Here is a 25,085-nt window from a genome sequence, read left to right as displayed (position 1 = left end):
AGTGGCACGTCTCCCCTCCACTACCACAGAGTGGCACGTCTCCCCTCCACTACCACAGAGTGGCACGTCTCCCCTCCACTACCACAGAGTGGCACGTCTCCCCTCCACTACCACAGAGTGGCACGTCTCCCCTCCACTACCACAGAGTGGCACGTCTCCCCTCCACTACCACAGAGTGGCACGTCTCCCTCCACTACCACAGAGTGGCACGTCTCCCCTCCACTACCACAGAGTGGCATGTCTCCCTCCACTACCACAGAGTGGCACGTCTCCCCTCCACTACCACAGAGTGGCACGTCTTTCAGACACTACACTCAATACACACCGTTGTTATCTCCTATTATTGCTGAAACAATCCTTCTCTCTTTCAAACGGTCACATGGTACTGTTTAGCGCAATGCTCTCCGTAAGGGGGCCAAAATGGATTCCTGGATTCTGCTTTGTTTCACTGACATTTACACTTCGGGTACAGTAAAAAGTCTGGGAGCTGTGTAGCTTGGTGGGGTGGAGGGGAGCTGTGTAGCTTGGTGTGGTGGACTGGGGATGAGAGCTGTGTAGCTTGGTGGGGTGGAGGGGGGAGGGGAGCTGTGTAGCTTGGTGGGGTGGAGGGGTGGAGAGGAGCTGTGTAGCTTGGTGGGGTGGAGGGGGGAGGGGAGCTGTGTAGCTTGGTAGGGGGGAGGGGAGCTGTGTAGCTTGGTGGGGTGGAGGGGGAGGGGAGCTGTGTAGCTTGGTGGGGGGAGGGGAGCTGTGTAGCTTGGTGGGGAGGAGGGGAGCTGTGTAGCTTGGTGGGGTGGAGGGGTGGAGAGGAGCTGTGTAGCTTGGTGGGGTGGAGGGGAGCTGTGTAGCTTGGTGGGGTGGAGGGGGAGGGGAGCTGTGTAACTTGGTCGGGAGGAGGGGGGAGGGGAGCTGTGTAGCTTGGTGGGGTGGAGGGGAGCCGTGTAGCTTGGTGGGGAGGAGGGGGAGGGGAGTAGTGTAGCTTGGTGGGGCGGGGGGAGGCTGTGTAGCTTGGTGGGGTGGATGGGAGCTGTGTAGCTTGGTGGGGTGGAGGGGGAGGGGAGCTGTGTAGCTTGGTGGGGTGGAGGGGGAGGGGAGCTGTGTAGCTTGGTGGGGGGAGGGGAGCTGTGTAGCTTGGTGGAGTGGAGGGGAGCTGTGTAGCTTGGTGGGGTGGAGGGGGAGCTGTGTAGCTTGGTGGGGTGGAGGGGGAGCTGTGTAGCTTGGTGTGGGGAGGGGAGCTGTGTAGCTTGGTGGAGCGGAGGGGAGCTGTGTAGCTTGGTGGGCGGAGGGGGAGGGGAGCCGTGTAGCTTGGTGGGGAGGAGGGGGAGGGGAGTAGTGTAGCTTGGTGGGCGGAGGGGGAGGGGAGCCGTGTAGCTTGGTGGGGAGGAGGGGGAGGGGAGTAGTGTAGCTTGGTGGGCAGAGGGGGAGGGGAGCTGTGTAGCTTGGTGGGGAGCAGGGGGGAGGGGAGTAGTGTAGCTTGGTGGGCGGAGGGGGGAGGGGAGCTGTGTAGCTTGGTGGGGTGGAGGGGAGCAGTGTAGCTTGGTGGGGTGGAGGGGAGCTGTGTAGCTTGGTGGGGTGGAGGGGAGCTGTGTAGCTTGGTGGGGTGGAGGGGAGCTGTGTAGCTTGGTGGGGTGGAGGGGGGAGGGGAGCTGTGTAGCTTGGTGGGGAGGAGGGGAGTAGTGTAGCTTGGTGGGGCGGAGGGGGGAGGGGAGCTGTGTAGCTTGGTGGGGTGGAGGGGAGCTGTGTAGCTTGGTGGGGTGGAGGGGGGAGGGGAGCTGTGTAGCTTGGTGGGGAGGAGGGGAGTAGTGTAGCTTGGTGGGGCGGAGGGGGAGGGGAGCTGTGTAGCTTGGTGGGGTGGAGGGGAGCTGTGTAGCTTGGTGGAGGGGAGCTGTGTAGCTTGGTGGGGCGGAGGGGAGCTGTGTAGCTTGGTGGGGCGGAGGGGAGCTGTGTAGCTTGGTGGGGCGGAGGGGAGCTGTGTAGCTTGGTGAGGCGGAGGGAGCGGGGGAGGGAGCTGTGTAGCTTGGTGGGGCGGAGGGGAGCTGTGTTGCTTGGTGGGGCGGAGGGGAGCTGTGTAGCTTGGTGGGGCGGAGGGGAGCTGTGTAGCTTGGTGGGGCGGGGGGAGCTGTGTAGCTTGGTGGGGCGGGGGGAGCTGTGTAGCTTGGTGGGGCGGGGGGGAGCTGTGTAGCTTGGTGGGGCGGAGGGGAGCTGTGTAGCTTGGTGGGGCGGAGGGGAGCTGTGTAGCTTGGTGGGGTGGAGGGGGGAGCTGTGTAGCTTGGTGGGGAGGAGGGGAGCTGTGTAGCTTGGTGGGGAGGAGGGGAGCTGTGTAGCTTGGTGGGGCGGAGGGGAGCTGTGTAGCTTGGTGGGGCGGAGAGGAGCTGTGTAGCTTGGTGGGGCGGAGGGGAGCTGTGTAGCTTGGTGGGGCGGAGGGGAGCTGTGTAGCTTGGTGGGGCGGAGGGGAGCTGTGTAGCTTGTGGGGCGGAGGGGAGCTGTGTAGCTTGGTGGGGCGGAGGGGAGCTGTGTAGCTTGGTGGGGCGGAGGGGAGCTGTGTAGCTTGGTGGGGCAGAGGGGAGCTGTGTAGCTTGGTGGGGCGGAGGGGAGCTGTGTAGCTTGGTGGGGAGGAGGGGAGCCGTGTAGCTTGGTGGGGAGGAGGGGGAGGGGAGTAGTGTAGCTTGGTGGGGCGGAGGGGGGAGGGGAGCTGTGTAGCTTGGTGGGGTGGAGGGGAGCTGTGTAGCTTGGTGGGGTGGAGGGGGAGGGGAGCTGTGTAGCTTGGTGGGGTGGAGGGGGGAGGGAGCTGTGTAGCTTGGTGGGGTGGAGGGGAGCTGTGTAGCTTGGTGGGGTGGAGGGGAGCGGTGTAGCTTGGTGGGGTGGAGGGGGAGGGGAGCTGTGTAGCTTGGTGGGGCGGAGGGGAGCTGTGTAGCTTGGTGGGGCGGGGGGAGCTGTGTAGCTTGGTGGGGCGGGGGGAGCTGTGTAGCTTGGTGGGGCGGGGGAGCTGTGTAGCTTGGTGGGGCGGGGGGAGCTGTGTAGCTTGGTGGGGGGAGGGGAGCTGTGTAGCTTGGTGGGGCGGGGGAGCTGTGTAGCTTGGTGGGGGGAGGGGAGCTGTGTAGCTTGGTGGGGCGGAGGGGAGCTGTGTAGCTTGGTGGGGCGGAGGGGAGCTGTGTAGCTTGGTGGGGCGGAGGGGAGCTGTGTAGCTTGGTGGGGGGAGGGAGCTGTGTAGCTTGGTGGGGCGGAGGGGAGCTGTGTAGCTTGGTGGGGCGGAGGGGAGCTGTGTAGCTTGGTGGGGCGGAGGGGAGCTGTGTAGCTTGGTGGGGCGGAGGGGGGAGCTGTGTAGCTTGGTGGGGCGGAGGGGAGCTGTGTAGCTTGGTGGGGTGGAGGGGGAGGGAGTAGTGTAGCTTGGTGGGGCGGAGGGGTGGAGGGGAGCTGTGTAGCTTGGTGGGGTGGAGGGGAGCTGTGTAGCTTGGTGGGGTGGAGGGGAGCTGTGTAGCTTGGTGGGGCGGAGGGGGGGAGCTGTGTAGCTTGGTGGGGCGGAGGGGGGGAGCTGTGTAGCTTGGTGGGGCGGAGGGGGAGCTGTGTAGCTTGGTGGGGCGGGGGGAGCTGTGTAGCTTGGTGGGGGGAGGGGAGCTGTGTAGCTTGGTGGGGCGGGGGAGCTGTGTAGCTTGGTGGGGGGGAGGGGAGCTGTGTAGCTTGGTGGGGCGGAGGGGAGCTGTGTAGCTTGGTGGGGCGGAGGGGAGCTGTGTAGCTTGGTGGGGCGGAGGGGAGCTGTGTAGCTTGGTGGGGGGAGGGGAGCTGTGTAGCTTGGTGGGGCGGAGGGGAGCTGTGTAGCTTGGTGGGGCGGAGGGGGGAGCTGTGTAGCTTGGTGGGGTGGAGGGGAGCTGTGTAGCTTGGTGGGGCGGAGGGGGGGAGCTGTGTAGCTTGGTGGGGCGGAGGGGAGCTGTGTAGCTTGGTGGGGTGGAGGGGGAGGGGAGTAGTGTAGCTTGGTGGGGCGGAGGGGTGGAGGGGAGCTGTGTAGCTTGGTGGGGTGGAGGGGAGCTGTGTAGCTTGGTGGGGTGGAGGGGAGCTGTGTAGCTTGGTGTGGGGAGGGGAGCTGTGTAGCTTGGTGGGGTGGAGGGGAGCTGTGTAGCTTGGTGGGGGGAGGGGAGCTGTGTAGCTTGGTGGGGCGGAGAGGAGCTGTGTAGCTTGGTGGGGCGGAGAGGAGCTGTGTAGCTTGGTGGGGCGGAGGGGAGCTGTGTAGCTTGGTGGGGCGGAGGGGAGCTGTGTAGCTTGGTGGGGCGGAGGGGAGCTGTGTAGCTTGTGGGGCGGAGGGGAGCTGTGTAGCTTGGTGGGGCGGAGGGGAGCTGTGTAGCTTGGTGGGGCGGAGGGGAGCTGTGTAGCTTGGTGGGGCGGAGGGGAGCTGTGTAGCTTGGTGGGGAGGAGGGGAGCCGTGTAGCTTGGTGGGGAGGAGGGGGAGGGGAGTAGTGTAGCTTGGTGGGGCGGAGGGGGGAGGGGAGCTGTGTAGCTTGGTGGGGTGGAGGGGAGCTGTGTAGCTTGGTGGGGTGGAGGGGGAGGGGAGCTGTGTAGCTTGGTGGGGTGGAGGGGGGAGGGGAGCTGTGTAGCTTGGTGGGGTGGAGGGAGCGGTGTAGCTTGGTGGGGTGGAGGGGAGCGGTGTAGCTTGGTGGGGTGGAGGGGAGCGGTGTAGCTTGGTGGGGTGGAGGGGGGAGGGGAGCTGTGTAGCTTGGTGGGGCGGAGGGGAGCTGTGTAGCTTGGTGGGGCGGGGGGAGCTGTGTAGCTTGGTGGGGCGGGGGGAGCTGTGTAGCTTGGTGGGGCGGGGGGGAGCTGTGTAGCTTGGTGGGGCGGGGGGAGCTGTGTAGCTTGGTGGGGGGAGGGGAGCTGTGTAGCTTGGTGGGGCGGGGGAGCTGTGTAGCTTGGTGGGGGGGAGGGGAGCTGTGTAGCTTGGTGGGGCGGAGGGGAGCTGTGTAGCTTGGTGGGGCGGAGGGGAGCTGTGTAGCTTGGTGGGGCGGAGGGGAGCTGTGTAGCTTGGTGGGGGGGAGGGGAGCTGTGTAGCTTGGTGGGGCGGAGGGGAGCTGTGTAGCTTGGTGGGGCGGAGGGGAGCTGTGTAGCTTGGTGGGGCGGAGGGGGGAGCTGTGTAGCTTGGTGGGGCGGAGGGGAGCTGTGTAGCTTGGTGGGGTGGAGGGGGAGGGGAGTAGTGTAGCTTGGTGGGGCGGAGGGGTGGAGGGGAGCTGTGTAGCTTGGTGGGGTGGAGGGGAGCTGTGTAGCTTGGTGGGGTGGAGGGGAGCTGTGTAGCTTGGTGGGGCGGAGGGGGGGAGCTGTGTAGCTTGGTGGGGCGGAGGGGGGAGCTGTGTAGCTTGGTGGGGCGGGGGGAGCTGTGTAGCTTGGTGGGGCGGGGGGGAGCTGTGTAGCTTGGTGGGGGGAGGGGAGCTGTGTAGCTTGGTGGGGCGGGGGGGAGCTGTGTAGCTTGGTGGGGCGGAGGGGAGCTGTGTAGCTTGGTGGGGCGGAGGGGAGCTGTGTAGCTTGGTGGGGCGGAGGGGAGCTGTGTAGCTTGGTGGGGCGGAGGGGAGCTGTGTAGCTTGGTGGGGGGGAGGGGAGCTGTGTAGCTTGGTGGGGCGGAGGGGAGCTGTGTAGCTTGGTGGGGCGGAGGGGAGCTGTGTAGCTTGGTGGGGCGGAGGGGGGGAGCTGTGTAGCTTGGTGGGGCGGAGGGGAGCTGTGTAGCTTGGTGGGGCGGAGGGGAGCTGTGTAGCTTGGTGGGGTGGAGGGGGAGGGGAGTAGTGTAGCTTGGTGGGGCGGAGGGGTGGAGGGGAGCTGTGTAGCTTGGTGGGGTGGAGGGGAGCTGTGTAGCTTGGTGGGGTGGAGGGGAGCTGTGTAGCTTGGTGGGGCGGAGGGGGGAGCTGTGTAGCTTGGTGGGGCGGAGGGGGGAGCTGTGTAGCTTGGTGGGGCGGGGGGGAGCTGTGTAGCTTGGTGTGGGGGAGGGGAGCTGTGTAGCTTGGTGGGGTGGAGGGGAGCTGTGTAGCTTGGTGGGGGGAGGGAGCTGTGTAGCTTGGTGGGGCGGAGAGGAGCTGTGTAGCTTGGTGGGGCGGAGGGGAGCTGTGTAGCTTGGTGGGGCGGAGGGGAGCTGTGTAGCTTGGTGGGGCGGAGGGGAGCTGTGTAGCTTGGTGGGGCGGAGGGGAGCTGTGTAGCTTGGTGGGGCGGAGGGGAGCTGTGTAGCTTGGTGGGGCGGAGGGGAGCTGTGTAGCTTGGTGGGGGGAGGGGAGCTGTGTAGCTTGGTGGGGTGGAGGGGAGCTGTGTAGCTTGGTGGGGGGAGGGGAGCTGTGTAGCTTGGTGGGGCGGAGAGGAGCTGTGTAGCTTGGTGGGGCGGAGGGGAGCTGTGTAGCTTGGTGGGGCGGAGGGGAGCTGTGTAGCTTGGTGGGGCGGAGGGGAGCTGTGTAGCTTGGTGGGGCGGAGGGGAGCTGTGTAGCTTGGTGGGGCGGAGGGGAGCTGTGCAGCTTGGTGGGGCGGAGGGGAGCTGTGTAGCTTGGTGGGGCGGAGGGGAGCTGTGTAGCTTGGTGGGGCGGAGGGGAGCTGTGTAGCTTGGTGGGGCGGAGGGGAGCTGTGTAGCTTGGTGGGGCGGAGGGGAGCTGTGAGACCAGGGACTACAGCCAGCTCCAGAGACCAGGGACTACAGCCAGCTCCAGAGCTCTACTCTTTCCCTCGTTCTCTTCTTTCTCTTCCCTTAATCTTATCATTCTGTTTCCGCTTACTTCCTACCATCTATGTGTGATTCTGTCTCCTCTCATTTCCTACCATCTCCGTGTGATTCCGTCTCCTCTCATCCTCTCTTTACTCCTGCTATGATTTCACAGACACAATAAAACTGTGTTCTCTCCCTCTTCTTTCCTCTCTTGTGAGGAACTGTGCTTCCTTGTGCACGATTGTGTGTTTTCACCTTCATCCTCAGTATTGTTCATTTGAAGCATGTATCATATGTTGTCATCTGAGAGGCAGACAGTCTATGATGCTATGGCTCAAATGATCAAAATCAGAGCTTTTTATTCTGTCTCTCTCTCTCTCCTCACATATCGCATCCCCCACCTTCCCTCCCCTTCTCTCACCTCCTTTTCTTCACCGTCTCTCTCACCTCCTTTTCTTCCCCGTCTCTCTCTCTCTCTCTCACTTTTTCTTTCCCATCTTCCCCCCTCCCTCCCTCCCTCCCTCTCTCTCTCTCCCTCCCCAAATGTCAATATGCCTTGTCTACTGCTGTTTTGGTTAGTGATTATTGTCTTATTTCACTGCAGAGCCTCCAGCCCTGCTCAATATGCCTTACCTTTTGTTCCACCCCCCACACATGCGGTGACCTAACCTGGCTTAAATAGTGCCTCTAGAGACAAAACCTCTCTCATCATCACTCAATGCCTAGGTTTACCTCCACAGTATTCACATGCTACCATATCTTGTCTGTACATTATGCCTTGAATCTATGATGTCTGCTCCCAGATGTCTGATCCCAGATGTCTGCTCCTTTTACTCTGTTCCGAATGCACTAGATGACCAATTCTTATAGCCTTTAGCCATACCCTTATCCTACTCCTCCTCTGTTCCTCTGGTGATGTAGAGGTTAACCCAGGCCCTGCAGCCCCCAGCATCACTCCCATTCCCCAGGCGCTCTCATTTGTTGACTTCTGTAACCGTAAAAGCCTTGGTTTCATGCATGTTAACATTAGAAGCCTAAGTTTGATTTATTCACTGCTTTAGCACACTCCGCCAACCCTGATGCCCTAGTCGTGTCTGAATCCTGGCTTAGGAAGGCCACCAAAAATCCAGAAATTTCCATCCCTAACTATAACATTTTCCGACAAGATAGAACTGACAAAGGGGGCGGAGTTGCAATCTACTGCAGAGAGAGCCTGCAGAGTTCTGTCTTACTATCCAGGTCTGTGCCCAAACAATTCAAGCTTCTACTTTTAAAATCCACCTTTTCAGAAACAAGTCTCTCACCGTTGCCGCTTGTTATAGACCCCCTTCAGCCCCCAGCTGTGCCCTGGACACCATATGTGACTTGATCGCCCCCATCCATCTTCAGAGCTCATGCTGTTAGGTGACCTAAACTGGGACATGCTTAAAACCATTTCCGTCCTACAATCTAAGCTAGATGCCCTCAATCTCACACAGATTATCAAGGAACCTACCAGGTACAACCCTAAATCCGTAACCATGGGCACTCTCTTAGATATCATCCTGACCAACTTGCCCTCTAAATACACCTCTGCTGTCTTCAACCAGGATCTCAGCGATCACTGCCTCATTGCCTGCGTGCGTAATGGGTTTTGCGGTCAAACGACCAACGCTCATCACTGTCAAACCCCCCCTAAAACAGATATAGCCCTTGGTTCACCACAGACTTGACTGCCCTTGACCAGCACAAATACATCCTGTGGCGTTCTGCATTAGCATCGAATAGCCCCCGCTATATGCAACTTTTCAGGGAAGTCAGGAACCAATATACAAAGTCAGCTAGGAAAGCTAAGGCTAGCTTTTTCAAACAGAAATTTGCATCCTGTAGCACTAATTCCCAAAACTTTTGGGACACTGTAAAGTCCATGGAGAATAAGAGCACCTCCTCCCAGCTGCCCACTGCACTGAGGCTAGGAAACCCTGTCACCACCGATAAATCTACAATAATCGATAGTTTCAATAAGCATTTTTCTACGGCTGGCCATGCTTTCCACCTGGCTACCCCTACCCTGGCCAACATCTCAGCACCCCCTGCAGCAACTTGCCCAAGCCCTCCCCCCCCGCTTCTCCTTCACCCAAATCCAGACAGCTGATGTTCTGAAAGAGCTGCAAAATCTGGATCCCTACAAATCAGCTGAGATAGACAATCTGGACCCTCTCTTTCTAAAACTTTCCACCAAAATTGTTGCAACCCCTATTACTAGCCTATTCTCTCTTTCGTATCGTCTGAGATCCCCAAAGATTGGAAAGCTGCTGTGGTCATCCCCCTCTTCGAAGGTGGAGACACTCTAGACCCAAACTGTTATAGACCTATAACAACCCTGCCCTACCTTTCTAAAATCTTCGAGAGCCAAGTTAACAAACAGATCACTGACCATTTCGAATCCCACCGTACCTTCTCCGCTGTGCAATCTGGTTTCCGAGCTGGTCATGGTTGCACCTCAGCCACGCTCAAGGTCCTAAACGATATCATAAACGCCATCGATAAAAAAGACAGTAACTGTGCAGCTGTCTTCATCAACCTGGCCAAGGCTTTTGACTCTGTCAATCACCGCATTCTTATCGGCAGACTCAATAGTCTTGGCTTCTCAAATGACTGCCTCGCCTGGTTCACCAACTACTTCTCAGATAGAGTTCAGTGTGTCAAATTGGAGGGCCTGTTGTCTGGACCTCTGGCAGTCTCTATGGGGGTGTCACAGGGTTCAATTCTCGGGCCGACTCTTTTCTCTGTATACATCATTGATGTCGCTCTTGCTGCTGGTGATTCTCTGATCCACCTCTGGCAGTCTCTGGTGCAGACGACACCATTCTGTATACATCTGGCCCTTCTTTGGACACTGTGCTAATAAACCTTCAAACGAGCTTCAACGCCATACAACACTCCTTCCGTGGCCTCCAACTGCTTTTAAATGTTAGTAAAACTAAGTGCATGCTCTTCAACCGATTGCTGCCCGCACCCTCCCGCCCGACTAGCATCACTACTCTGGACGGTTCTGACTTAGAATATGTGGACAACTACAAATACCTGGGTGTCTGGTTAGACTGTAAACTCTCCTTCCAGACTCACATTAAGCATCTCCAATCCAAAATTAAATCTAGAATTGGCTTCCTATTTCGCAACAAAGCATCCTTCACTCATGCTGCCAAACTGACTATCCTACCGATCCTTGACTTCGGCGATGTCATTTACAAAATAGCCTTCAACACTCTACTCAGAAAACTGGATGCAGTCTATCACAGTGCCATCCGTATTGTCACCAAAGCCCCATATACTACCCACCACTGCAACCTGTATTCTCTCGTTGGCTGGCCCTCACTACATATTTGTCGCCAAACCCACTGGCTCCAGGTCATCTGTAAGTCTTTGCTAGGTAAAGCCCTGCCTTATCGCAGCTCACTGGTCACCATAGCAGCACCCACCCGTAGCACGCGCTCCAGCAGGTATATTGCACTGGTCATCCCCAAAGCCAACACTTCCTTTGGCTGCCTTTCCTTCCAGTTCTCTGCTGCCAATGACTGGAACGAATTGCAAAAATTTCTGAAGCTGGAGTCCTGTATCTCCCTCTCTAACTTTAAGCATCAGCTGTCAGAGCACCTTACCGATCACTGTACCTGTACACAGTCAATCTGCAAATGGCACACCCAACTACCTCATCCCCATATTATTTATTGATCTTTTGCACCCCAGTATCTCTACTTGTACATCATCATCTGCACATCTATCCCTCCAGTATTAATGCTAAATTGTAATTATTTCGCCACTATGACCCATTTATTGCCTACCTCCCTACTCTTCTACATTTGCACACACTGTACATATTTTTATTTTGTGTTATTGACTGTACATTTGTTTATGTGTAACTCTATGTTGTTGTTTTTGTCGCACTGCTTTGCTTTATCTTGGCCAGGTCGCAGTTATAAATGACAACTTATTCTCAACTGGCAAACCTGGTTAAATAAAGGTGAAATAAATAAAAAATAAATAAAAATACCATGTTAAAATGATGACAATTCCTTTGTTTACAGCTTTGTATTTCGTTGAGGGCACCAAGTTAATGGAACACGAGAGAAGCTGGGGATGAAAGGAGGGAGGGACGGAGGGATGGGTTCAGTGCCAGAACAGGAAGTCCTGACTGGGCAACAGCCATTTCCTGTGTACTGTGCTGCATGTAAGAGGGCCTCGAGGCAGAAGTTGTGCCTTAGGATCAGCTTTCCCAATCCCATCAGGAGGTAAGAGAGGAAACTGAGTCTGGATCAGTGCTAAGTGGTAACTTCATCGTAGACCATAAGGGGGCCTTGAGGTAGAATTAAAACATATCTTGGATCAGATTATCCTAACCCCAATCGTAACCTTAACCATTAGGGGGATGCTAAAATATCTGATGTTGTATAAGTGGCTAGGGACCACTTAGGGAAAACCAATAATACATCATGTGGGGAGGTTTTTGTGAGTGCGATGCACCTTACCTTGATGTCAAAGTTACAGTCGAAGCGCTTGATGAGCACGATGAAGGCGCCAGTGAGGTTGTCCCGGATAGGGGGTGGGTCGATGGGCTCGCAGGCATTTGCGGGCCGTGCACCAATCAGAAAGCCCTGTTGGTGTGACATCACAGTACAGTTAGAGCATCAGTTATTCGCTGTATTAGGAACATGGTCAACACGACCAAGCAACGTGTGTGTGTGATGGATTCTGTCGACTAAGTAACTTTACGTTCCAATACCAAAAACTGAAAATTGCGGTAGTGTCCATTTTTATCTTTGCTCTCCTCAACAGAAACATTCGCTGGAAATAATTATTCCCTGGATTCTAAATAAATATTCACTGGAAGATCAAACATGTAAAATTAGATCAATTAGACTAGAGAGAAATGGTGAGCCACGTACTGAACCAAGATAACAGAAATGACAAATAACAATTGAATAAAATAAAAACATGTAAATGGCTAAAGTAACAGTCAATATGGGTCCTGAATTTTGTTTTAATTAAAGCTGCAATATTTCACTTTTTGAAAGAGAGAGGAGGGAGGGAGAGAGAATGAGAGAGGGAGGGGCGGAGGGAGAGAGCACCAGAGAGGAGGGAGGGAGGGAGAGAGAAAGAGAACGAGGAGGGAGAGAGAGAGAGAGGGGGTAGAGAGAACGAGAGAGGGGGAGTGAGAGAAAAAGAGTGAAAATGAGTTTGGCTGGTAAACTTGATTTGAGATGGGTAGCCAAATTGGCAGTCCTTGAGTTATAATGCTATTTTCAAGGGAATATCGGTGCCAAAATTGGCCAAAATGGTAACATCTATACCCCCAGTGAGTCAGACTCCACAGGGTGTGATCCACAGAGCATTGTGCTAATGAAACCCAGCAGGTCCTGCAGCTCTGGAGTCTCGGACCCGCCTCGGGCATGACTCAGCCTGTCAGAACACAGCCAGAGAGGCAGGCCTAATTTCAGGGCCTGATGCTGTCCAATTACACTGAGGTACTGTTCAAGTGTTTCCATTCATGGAGAGGTGTCCTGGGGTTTCTTCAGTGAGTGAAACGTTCATTACATTGCAGACAGAAATGTAATGAATAGAGCCAAATGACACAATTCTCTTCTACAAGACAGATAATCCTATCTGTTCTGCACATTCTATTTCTATCTGAATATTCTGTAATGTTGTGCCCTCCTGAACAAACTGCTGCTCTCCAGTGTTTTGTTTTACTGGCTTCACAGTAACCACACGCCAGCTGGCTTCACAGTAACCTCCCGCCAGCTGGCTTCACAGTAACCTCCCGCCAGCTGGCTTCACAGTAACCTCCCGCCAGCTGGCTTCACAGTAACCACACGCCAGCTGGCTTCACAGTAACCACACGCCAGCTGGCTTCACAGTAACCTCCCGCCAGCTGGCTTCACAGTAACCTCCCGCCAGCTGGCTTCACAGTAACCACACGCCAGCTGGCTTCACAGTAACCTCACGCCAGCTGGCTTCACAGTAACCTCAGGCCAGCTGGCTTCACAGTAACCACACGCCAACATGGCTTCACAGTAACCACACGCCAACATGGCTTCACAGTAACCACACGCCAACATGGCTTCACAGTAACCTCACGCCAACATGGCTTCACAGTAACCTCACGCCAACATGGCTTCACAGTAACCTCACGCCAACATGGCTTCACAGTAACCTCACGCCAACATGGCTTCACAGTAACCTCACGCCAGCTGGCTTCACAGTAACCTCACGCCAGCTGGCTTCACAGTAACCTCACGCCAACATGGCTTCACAGTAACCTCACGCCAACATGGCTTCACAGTAACCTCACGCCAACTGGCTTCACAGTAACCTCACGCCAACTGGCTTCACAGTAACCACACGCCAGCTGGCTTCACAGTAACCTCACGCCAACATGGCTTCACAGTAACCTCACGCCAACATGGCTTCACAGTAACCTCACGCCAACATGGCTTCACAGTAACCTCACGCCAACATGGCTTCACAGTAACCTCACGCCAACATGGCTTCACAGTAACCTCACGCCAACATGGCTTCACAGTAATCTCACGCCAACATGGCTTCACAGTAACCTCACGCCAACATGGCTTCACAGTAACCTCACGCCAACATGGCTTCACAGTAACCTCACGCCAACATGGCTTCACAGTAACCTCCCGCCAACATGGCTTCACAGTAACCTCCCGCCAACATGGCTTCACATTTAACCAGATTTATTGATTTGGTAATATCTGTCACATTTCCTTGCACTATTAAAAGCTGCAATATGTAACTTATTGGACGACCAGCCCAAATTCACATAGAAATTTGTTATAGATCTGTAATTCTCATTGAAAAGACAGATCTGTTCTATGTGCGCTATTTCTATGCTTCCCGTTCTTAAGTTTAGTTGAGTCTTTTACTTTCGGTTTTTGTACACCAGCTTAAAAAAAACAGCTGAGTATTATTTGGCGATGTAAATTATATTTCTCAGCGGTTTAGATGGTACAATGACTCTCTACACTAGACCTGCTTGTTTTGTCACAAACTGAAATTAGATGAACCATTAGAATTTTAGCAACCAGGAAATGGCAGAGTGATTTCTGCATTGCACATCTTAAATACAGTGTAACTGCACATCCTATCAGGTGTGAGTGCAGATGGTTGCCCGGGGTGACAGGCTGAGAGAGAGGGTTGTGTCCCAAATTGTTGTTTATTTAACCTTTATTTAACTAGGCAAGTCAGTTAAGAACAAATTCTTATTTACAATGACGGCCTACACCGGCCAAACCCGGACGACGTTGGGCCAATTGTGCTCCGCCCTATGGGACTCCCAATCGCGGCAGGTTGTGATACAGCCTGGAATCGAACCGGGGTCTGTAGTGACCCCTCTTGCACTGAGATGCAGTGCCTTAGACTACTGTGATAGAGCCTGGAATGGAACCAGGGTCTGTAGTACTGAGATGCAGGGTCTTAGACCACTGCGCCACTCGGGAGATAAAACGGCACCCACCCTATTCCCCATATACACAGAGGCCTTTAAGGCCCGGTCAGAAGTAGTACACCATGTCGGCAATAGGGTGCGATCTGGGACGCAGCTGAGCTGTAAATTGCTGTGGGATTGGGTGGGGGTGGGGCCTTGACTCAGCACCAGCTACAGCCAGCGGTGAAAGGTTTAGTGGAGGAGCTTGAGTTCAGTCTCAGGAGACATGCCAGTGCCTAGAACTTCAAAAACAGACCCAGACTTCCTGCATTGCCAGTACTTTTCTCTGTGTGTGTACACGCCTTACACCGCTAAGACTGTGTGTGTGTGTGTGTTTTCTGAATGGCAGCGACACAACTCTTGCAAGCTGCCACATTGAGGTCAATCTCTCCAAATAAAAAAGGATGATCAATGAAAGAGTAAAAGGTATAAAAACATACCATCAACTTCCCCAGAGGATGGACAGCAACTCATATGTACAGGTAACTGTCAAAATAAAAGATAACACCAACATAGTGTCTTAATAGGGTGTGGGGCCACCACCAGCTGAGCGGAACAGCTGCACCGTAGCATATGTCTCAGGTCCAGCTCCAGAACATCACATTAGTGTTCAATTGGGTTGAGATCTGGTGACTGAGACACCCTTTAAACGTCCTTCGGTTCTCTGAGACTCCTCTTTCAACGTCAAAGATCTCTTCTTCTAGCCAAAATAAATGGGCAACTGGGCATTTTTATACATGTAAGTATGATGGGATTGTTAATTGCTTAATTAACTCAGGAACTATACCAGTGTGGAAGCAACTGCCTTTCAATATGCTTTGTATCCCTCATTTAATCAAGTGTTTCCTTTTATGTTGTCAGTCGCTCCAAAAGCTTGTTCCATTCTTGATTTGATACACAGAGGTAGTGAAGAACTGGCAATGGAAGCTGATACATGGTCTACTTTATATTGAATCCTGTTTCCAAAAGGAACACAGACTGGAAATCTCACTGGATACCTTCTGCAAAGCCTGCTATGACAACACTGTGCCACTGCCTCACATTCACACCTGGCTCAGAACAAGCTGCAATAGCTCCCCCTATTGGCAATGGACCCACAAGGAAATGCCGAAACACTCCTCTGTACAGAACACAGTATACTTTTAAGGGGAAAAATACAATAAAACACCTGCCATTTTTTTAAACGTTATTTTTAAAGTTTAACAGCCGATTGTTCGTTTCAGGTTTTGAATCCGGGGCCAATGTTGGTAAATCATTTCCTTACCATATAAAAGAGGAAGCATTTTGGTGCTGGAGGTGGGTTTCCTCTGACGTTTCAGCATTGACTTGACGCAGTGCTGAGAGACTTTCCACTCTGGAGGACAGCGGGACTGGATCACGCTTACCCAAACCCAACTGGATGGGGAAATCACTACCCATTTCTATCTGTAGGGCATTTACAGACAATACAGTCATCTTCCTCCTCCTGCACTGCGGGATTACCTAGTGGTCGTGAAACCTAAATCAGACTTTGATTCAAATACTATTTGAAAAATACTTGAGTGTTTTCTTTGGCCTGACAGATTATGAATATTACAATTTTGAGACTATTTGATTATGTGGTTTCATGGAACAAACTCAAATCAAGCACAGAATAAGACAGTATTTGAACCCAGGTCTATACCTAATCCCAGTCCGGAAATGTCACTAAACCCAGGTCTACACCTAATCCCAGTCCGGAAATGTCACTAAACCCAGGTCTATACCTAATCCCAGTCCGGAAATGTCACTAAACCCAGGTCTATACCTAATCCCAGTCCGTAAAATGTCACTCACGCAGACCCTGTTTATGGATTTGCTTCGGTAATAACAGAGGAAAAACAGAGGAATTATTAAATAGCCTCCAGTTTGTGCAGTTTTAAGCAGATTAAAATGAATGAATCTAAAAATCAGATTAGTAGAGAAGGTTTCATAGATACACTGCACACAGAGGAGCAGCAGCTCAACGGATTCAACTGTATTGAAGAATGGCTAAACCCCTCAATCTCATGTTACAGTGAAACTACTGAGCACATGCACACAAAGCACATACACGCACACACGCACACTAAGCACGCGCACACTAAGCACATGCACACTAAGCACACTAAGCACATGCACACTAAGCACATGCACACTAAGCAGATGACATGACAAGGATCTAACATGTAAGGTTAATTGTAGACAGCACAAAAAATGGGAACTAAACCAGCAGAGCCAAACATTTTATCTAGGAAATCAAGTAATATCGGCACCCAGAAACATATCAACTTCTCCATTTTAATGTTGATCTGTCGCATGAAATAAGGAATCAAGTGGAACATTTTTACAGGCCAAAACTGGGTTGTAATACTTGATACAGAACAATAAAGTGGTATTTTCTGAATTGGGTCTGCGTCCCAAATGGCACCCTATTCCCTATGTAGTGCCCTACTTTTGACCAGGGCCTATGGCACCCTATTCCCTATGTAGTGCCCTACTTTTGACCAGGGTCCGTGCCATTTGTGGCACATCCTAGGAGTGCCAGGCCAGGCCACTGTAACACAGTGGTATAGATAGAGGACTGGGACACGCTCAGATGAAAGTCAGGCTTCAGGATCTGACTGCATGGGTTTCAATCTCTAAGTAGGTTAAGGCTAACAAAACATTTCCCTTTGCGAACGCAAGCAGCAGTTCAAAAAACACAACGACCAGGGATTCAAATGCTCCAGCAGGGCAGAAATGTGACGAACTGACTAGTTGAAAAGGTGGCATTCTATGACTGTGTCACATTGAAAGTCACTGAGCTCTTCAGTAAGGTCATTCTACTGCCAGCGTTTGTCTATGGAGATTGCGTGGCTGTGTGCTAGATTTTATACACCTGTCAGCAACGGGTGTGGCTGAAATAGCCGAATCCACTAATTTGAAGCTGTGTCCACACACACACACACAAAAGTATGTCAGTGTTTCATTTTTCACACATTTTCCTTCCACTTGACAGAGTATTTTGTGTAGATTGTGGACCAACAAAAAAATACATCCATTTTAATCCCACTTTGTAACACAACTAAATGTGGAAAAAGTTAAGGGATGTGAATACTTTCTGAAGGCCCTGTAGCTGTGTGGAATGGAAATGGGTCAGCATGATTTTTCCCCTTTTAAAACATGTGTACATAGCCGCATCCCATCTCCAAAGCCACAGGCCGAATCCAGCTGCCCTTCAACTTCCCAGGCCACTCCCACTCCTGCATCCCGAGCCAGACATATGACAGGATATGACACAGTGCTTCCTGTCCCTGCTAAAAGCCAGTCACTGTTCCGTTAAGTTCCCCCAGGGCAATTATCTGCTGCTTTATCACTAATTGAACAAAGCCCTAGGAATCTCTCTGCATATATTTACCCCAAATAAACTGGGAAGCGACTCAGACAAATTTTTATTATCCTTCCTTAACTAATCACAGATCTGACATGACTTGATAGGGGTAAATCAGCATTTCCAGCACATAGCCTACAGCATTCTAGTCATGTTAGATTAGTGATTAGACTACCCCAAAGTAGGGAGGAATAACATATTTAAACGTAAACAGGGCCTAATCTAACACCAGTTTTTGCAACCTTGGCAGCATAAACCATCCCCAGGTCACGCTGGTATCGATGTTCAGTCTATAGTTTGTAAGAAGAGTGGAAGTGAAAGTCCGGTGCTTCGCATGAGGAACACAACATGAAAACCATTGCTTTGACCAAATTAAAAGAGGAAGGGGTGTATTCAGGGGGAATTCCTACCGATGTAGATAGAAATAGAATGAAGCTGACAGACAACAAGTCATTTTTCAACATGATACATTTCAACTAGAAAGTTCTGTTACATCCTATTGAACAGACAGGAGATTTAGCGGGAAAACCTCTGTTCGTGACACACTGTGTTCTAGAAGAGAACATCAGGACTCGGCTACATTTCTGTCACTAATATCATTGCCTTTAGTACTATTTCACCCTTGAGGGAATGGCTGGCGCACGTTCACTTCGCACACTTTCCTTTAATGATCCCAGTTGTCCCATTTGGGACACACGACTAGTCATACACTGTGCCATTTCGGGGCATGGGAGGGGTGTGGTTCCACTGAAAGAAAGCCCAGAATGAGGCCCACTGGGAAATCATGAGAGACAAGCAAGCTGGTAAGTGTCTTGTGATTCTGGGACAAGCTGCAGGCGCCATTGTAGGATGGAAAGTTTGTTCCATCAGGACTGCAATCCGTTGGGACATGGAAGCTGCTGCAGTTCATTCCTAAACATTCTTCTCTCAGTTCTTCCGTGGTTCACTAGCCTTCACAGGGACTGGAGAGGTGGAAGCCATAAGGGAATAGTAGTGGTGTTCCATAAAGCTACAATCAGCAGTTGAAACAATAACAAAGCTAGCTCACCGCCCCTGTTTTATTAAAAACGCTCAGGGGTGGTGCTGGAGAAATGTAACCACTCAAATTCATAACCAAGCTATGGATGTAAGGAGTGGCCAGCCATTATATCAAAATGATCGTTTTAACCATGTTTTGAAGCTATACGAAGTGTTTGTAAACAAAGTATATGTAAACAAGCATTGGAGTAAAACAAGCTATACTTCAGGTTCTGATGGGAGACAACAGTTGAACTAAGCTCATGAAACATTTATAAGTTATATTCTTCAAGAATCACTGGGTACATATCATTACTTTAAAAAAGTCAAAATGAATGTATAAACTACAGATTTCCCCTTTAAGCACCAAACAGAAGAAATGGGTTCTGGGTCAGTGCACCCGACTGCACAGATAATCACTGGACAGTAGACCGAAACATGGTCGACACGCCACATTTACCAAACAGTTTGTTAACACAGCAGGACAAGTTACTGTCCAAACACTGACAGCATGCCACTGGTAGAACTGCAACCGTCGCAGGGCGACCTGCTGAAGCCAAATGGCAGCCGAACTAACATGTAGGACACCATATTGTTTTTACAAGATGGAACACTAATGGAACAAGATGTCAAAGTGAGACAGACGATGAGCCCTAGGGTGTGGGCTGCCACGCCTGCCTTGCTCAAAGCGCCGCAGTGCATCCACACAGACGCTGGCAGAGAGTTCAAACGAGTGTGTGAAGTGGCTGGGCTTGGGGGAGGGGGGGGAGAAGTAGAGCTGGGAATTACCAGGGACCTCACAATACGATATCACAATTCTTCTGTCTGCTACAGAGGGACAAGAGAGTTTTAAAATCAGTCACGGAAATAAAAAAAAGTGCTCACTATTTAAAAGAAGATGGAGAACAAGCCATAGGATGAACAATACTGGAGTTCTGCCACATATAACTGTAGCAATTTTTCAGAACAAATTTTATTTGGTCACATGCTTCGTAAACAACAGGTGAAGATTAAGAGTGAAATACTTATGGGCCCTTCCCAACAACGCAGAGGAAAATTTAATTATATTTTAAATCAACAACTGAGCTTGTCTAACCCGTTCACAGGATTGGTTAACTCAAGGTTTCAAGGGTCTCCACCGAGCTAGGTAAATCTGCTTTTAGTTTTAATCCACCGTACTGCTGGAACAAAATGTATGATGTTCTGGTGCCATTGAAAGCAATTGAAAGTATTAATTGGTGACTTATTTGTGGACAAATGTAACTGTTTTTCTGGGTGATTTGTGATGTTTTATTTGTGCTTGAGTGTGTGGACAATGATAGGTCCTTAGTGATGTGGACACCGAGGAACTTGAAGTTTCGACCCGCTCCACTACAGCCCTGTCGATGTGGATAGGGGCGTACTCGCCCCGCCGTTTCCTGTAGTCCATGATCAGTTCCTTTGTCTGATGATGTTGAGAAGTTGTCCTGGCACCACACTGCCAGGTCACTGACCCCTTCCCTCTAGGCCAGAGATGGGCAACTTTGACGGGGGTGGGGCCCACAAAAAAAATCTAAAAATCATGAGGTGCTGCAGTTGCTCACGGGTCTGCATACCCCCCCCCCATCATTGTGTTGTCAGCAAACTTAATGATGGTGTTAGAGTGGCCACGCAGTCATGATTGAATAGGGAGTACAGGAGGGGACTAAGCACGAACCCGAGGGGGACCCTGTGTTGAGGGTAAGCGTGGCAGATGTTGTAGTTGCGGCCCATCAGGAAGTGCAGGATCCAGTTCCAAAGGGAGGTGTTCAGTCCCAGGGTTTTGAGCTTAGTGATGAGCTTAGAGGGGACTATGGTGTTGAATGCTGAACTATCATCAATGAACCGCATTCTCACGTAGGTGTTCCTTTTGTCCAGGTGGGAAAGGGCAGTGTGGAGTGCAACAGAGATTGTATCATCTGTAGATCTGTTGGGGCGGTATGCTAATTGGAGTGGGTCCAGGGTGTCTGGAATGATGGTGTTGATGTGAGCCATGACCAGCCTTTCAAAGCACTTCATGGCTACAGATGTGAGTGCTACAGGGCAATAGTCATTTAGACAGGTTACCTTGGCGTTCTTGGGCGCTGGGAATATGGTGCTTGATACATGTAGGTATTATAGACGGTCAGGGAGAGGTTGAACTTGCCAGCTGATCCCGGTTACCCGAGTAAGAGTCCTGGTAATCTGTCTGGCCACATGGCCTTGTGAATGTTAACCTGTTTAAAAAGGTCTTTCTAACATCTGCTACAGAGAGCGAGATCACACAGTCGTCGGGAACAGCTGGTGCGCTTATGCATGGTTCAGTGTTGCTTGCCTCAAAGCGAGCATAGAAGGAATTTAGCTCATCTGGTAGGCTCGCGGCTGGGTTTCCCTTTGTAATCCATGATAGTTTGCAACCCCTGCCACATCCGATGAGCATCAGAGCCAGCATAGTATGATTCAATCTTAGTCCTGTATTGATGTTTTGACTGTTTGATGTTATGTCGGAGGTCGTAGTGGGATTTCTGACAACCGTCCGGATTAGTGTCCCACTCCTTGAAAGCAGCAGCTCTAGCCTTTAGCTCAGATGTTGCCTGTAATAAATGGCTTCCGGTTAGTGACCATACGTTTATATCCTGTGGGGAAAATGTCATCAATGCACTTATTAATAAAGCCGGTGACTGATGTGGTAAACTCCTTAATGTTATCGGATGAGTCACAGAACATATTCCAGTCTGTGCTAGCGAAACTGTCCTGTAACTTAGCATCTGCTTCATCAGACCACTTCCGTATTGAGCGCATCACTGGTACTTCCTGTTTAAGTTCTTGCTTGTAGGCAGAAATCAGGAGTATAGAGTTATGGTCATATTTGCCAAATGGAGGGCGAGGGAGAGCTTTGTATGCGTTTCTGTGTGTGGAGTGTAGGTGATTGAGTTGAGGGTTTTTTTCGCCTCTAGTTGCACAAGTGACATGCTGGTTAAAATGAGGTAAGACGGATTTCAGTTTCCCTGCATTAAAATCACCGGCCAATAGGAGCGAATCCTCTGGATGTACATTTTCTTTTTTGCTTATGGCCCTATACTGCTCGTTGAGTGCAGTCTCAGTGCCAGCATTGGTTTGTGGTGGTAAATAGACAGCTACAAAAAAATATAGACTAAAATTCTTGGTAAATAGTACGGTCTTCAGCTTATCATGAGGTATTCTCCATCACTAGGGAGGAGAAGTACAGAGGTGGAGTGAGAGACAGTAAATAAGAAAGAGAGAAAAAAGGAGATGGTTTGCTTGGAGAGAGAGCAAAACAGAAAAAAACGATGAAAAAGAGAACAAGAGAGTAGGCCTTTAAATCCCTCAGCTTTCATAACCCGATGCCTTACTTAAGTAAGCCTGGCAGGCTGCGCACACAGACGTGACCCCTGCTCTTCGCCAGCCCAGCCCCAGTCCCAGCCCACCCCCTGTCCCAGCCCACTCCCTGTCCCAGCCCCTGTCCAAGCCCACCCCCCACCCACCGTCCTAGCCCAACCCCCGCCCACCGTCCTAGCCCAACCCCCACCCACCGTCCTAGCCCAACCCCCACCCACCGTCCTAGCCCAACCCCCACCCACCGTCCTAACCCACCCCCCACCCACCGTCCTAACCCACCCCGTCCTAGCCCAACCCCCACACACCGTCGTAGCCCAACCCCCACCCACCGTCCTAGCCCAACCCCCACCTACCGTCCTAGCCCAACCCCCACCTACCGTCCTAACCCACCCCCCACCCACCGTCCTAACCCAGGTAGCTGTGAAGAGTTGCACGATACACCAGGACCAACGCACGGCACTCCGTTGGCAGAGAGAACCCACAGCGCAGGTCCTAAATGCTTTTCTTGTCCAGCACTCACCAGATCCGCAACCGCCGACTGGGTACTGGTAGCACCCCTCCCCAACACCTGGCCTGCACCTTAAGTCCCTGTGTACCACAGGATCGACCAGCTGTATCCTGTGACCAGGAGGTGCAGCAGCCTCAAAAGGCCTGGGTGCCATGGCCACAGGTCCAGCCGCCACCGACTCGTGGAGTGGCCACAGGTTACCCCGGTGCACCAGCCAGTGCTTTGGCCCATCAGACAGCAACCAGGACTTCAGTATGTCCAACCAGGAACGAAGCCCCGAGCTCCAGCCAACCTTGCAGCCCCCAGCACGCAAGTCCGTCCAGCAGCTGCCAGAGTTGGATCTTGCCACCCAAATCGATTGCACAACGGGCATCCATTCACATGCCCAGGTCGCCGCCGGAACCAACCCGGCCTCCACCGTTGCCAGAGCCACACCCAGTCCTATCCAACCTGCTCCAGTCAGCCAAACCGACGCCAGTGGTGCAGCCAGATCAGCGACTGCCAGTGCCCAAGCCTGCCCCGCGACAGCTACAGAGGCCCAGATTGTTCCAGCACCTAGCCCAGCTCCACTCCGCAACCTGCAGGACCAGATCCACAAGTGCCCGAGCCAGCCCCTCAATAGACACTCGAGCAGACACACCAGCTGGTGTCTCTCCTGGACCAGACATCACCGGACTCAACACTGGTGCTAGTCCCTACACTACCGTCTGCCCTCGCAGACCGGCATGGCCTGGATCTCACGCCCAAGCGGACTCTACAGTCAGAGTCCCAGTCGGCGTACAATCTAGCACATAAGACTTCACCGTCTCTCCTGGACCTGCCAGCATCACACCAGATCGCAGTTCTGATCTCCATGTCCACTGCCGTTCCTGGGAACCAGTTCAGCACCAGCCTGGGTCTATCATCCACTCCTTCACCTACTGACGCCTCAGCACCTGACCCAGCTCCACTCCTGGGTCTGTCATCCAGACCTGGAGACCTCCAGCAGCATGGACACGGACTGTCCCCACTCCTGCTGGACGACCCTGCCTCATGGACATCACGATCGCCTTGTCCCTCAATCCATTCCACCAAAGGGTGACCTTGTCCCTCACTGCCCACTCCAACCATTCCACCAAAGGGGTGACTACATGGGAATGTGGGACATTCCTCAGTGCCCTACAACCACCGGCCTTTAACGAGCGGCCAAGGGGACAGACACACAGCCATGCTCGCAAAAAATGATTTGACTGAGGGATCATGTACTACATACATTCTATTATTAAACCTTCACTGAACCCCTCTCTCTGGCTAGGACATAGAGACAAACTCTGTGACTTTTCAGCTGTGGCAGAGGGTACCATCCCCACCTCAGTCTGACCTCCTTGTCCAGTGGCAGAGGCCACTTCACACCTCTGTGTAAAGGACCAGTTCTCCAGGGAACACAGTCCGCTGACCTGGTCAGCCAATCACAGGCCCTATCTAATGGGGTAGCACAACCCCATTCCTACCTGCAATTTAGTTGGGAACAAGGGTGCAGAGAGACTACAGGTCAGAAGAACTCTGCACCACCTCAACACAACTCACCACTGGACCCTTCCTACAAGTACAAGCCTCCGCCCTGGATTTCATAAATCAAATCAAATTTTATTGGTTGCATACACACGTTTAGCAGATGTTATTGCGGGTGTAGCGAAGTGCTTGTGTTCCTAGCTCCAGCAGTGAAGTAATATCTCACAATACACACAAATCTAAAAGTAAAAGAATGGATTTAAGAAATATAGAAATAAGGCCTAGCATTGTGGGAGTCCGGAGTATAAAAATACAGTAGCAGTCAAAAGTTAGGACACACCTACTCATTCCACGGTTATTCTTTATTTTAACAATTTTCTACATTGTAGAATAATAGTGAAGACAAACTATGAAATAACACATTTGGAATCATGTAGTAACCAAAAAAAAGTGGTAAACAAAACAAAGTAAATTTATATTTGAGATTATTATTTGCCTTGATGACAGCTTGGCACACTCTTGGCATTCTCTTAACCAGCTTCATGAGGTAGTCACCTGGAATGCATTTCAATTAACAGGTGTGCCTTGTTAAAAGTTTATTTGTGGAATTTCTTTCCTTCTTAATGCGTTTGAGCCAATCAATTGTGTTGTGACAATGTAGCGTTGGTATACAGAAGACAGCCCTATTTGGTAAAAGACCAAGTCCATATTATGACAAGAACAGCTAAAATAAGCAAAGGGAAATTACAGTCCATCATTACTTTAAGACATGAAAGTCAGTCAATGCCGTAAATGTCAAGAACTCACCCAGCCTCAGAAATTGCAGCCCAAATAAATGCTTCACAAAGTTTAAGTAACATCTCAACATCAACTGTTCAGAGGAGACTGCGTGAAATCAGGACTTCATGGTTGAATTGCTGTAAAGAAACCACAATTAAAGGACACCAATAATAAGAAGAGACTTGCTTGGGCCAAGAAACATGAGCAATGGACATTAGATCGGTGGAAATTTGTCCTTTGGTCTGATGAGTCCAAATTTGAGATTTTTGGTTCCTACCGCCGTGTCTTTGTGAGACGCAGAGTAGGTGAACGGATGATCTCTGCATGTGTGCTTCCGACCATGAAGCATGGAGGAGGTGGTGTGATGGTGCTTTGCTGGTGACACTGTCTGTGATTCATTTAGAATTCAAGGCACACTTAACCAGCA

The 25,085-nt window shown here is 51.7% G+C and overlaps 1 protein-coding gene across 2 annotated transcripts in view; it reads right to left on the bottom strand.

Moving 5' to 3' along the window:
- rnf13 (ring finger protein 13) overlaps positions 1-25,085 on the bottom strand; it is an 86,759-nt gene that overhangs the window by 47,110 nt on the left and 14,564 nt on the right. For both annotated transcript variants that reach the window (NM_001141810.1, XM_014149741.2), the window contains exon 4: positions 11,161-11,286. In NM_001141810.1, the coding sequence (NP_001135282.1) occupies positions 11,161-11,286 (126 nt within the window). The remainder of the gene's footprint in view (positions 1-11,160; positions 11,287-25,085) is intronic.

Source organism: Salmo salar, chromosome ssa16 (genome assembly GCF_905237065.1).
Source record: "Salmo salar chromosome ssa16, Ssal_v3.1, whole genome shotgun sequence".
In the NCBI taxonomy this organism is placed as follows: Eukaryota; Metazoa; Chordata; class Actinopteri; order Salmoniformes; family Salmonidae; genus Salmo; species Salmo salar.
The sequence above is the reverse complement of the archived record's forward strand: the minus strand, read 5'-3'. Positions and strand labels throughout refer to the sequence as shown.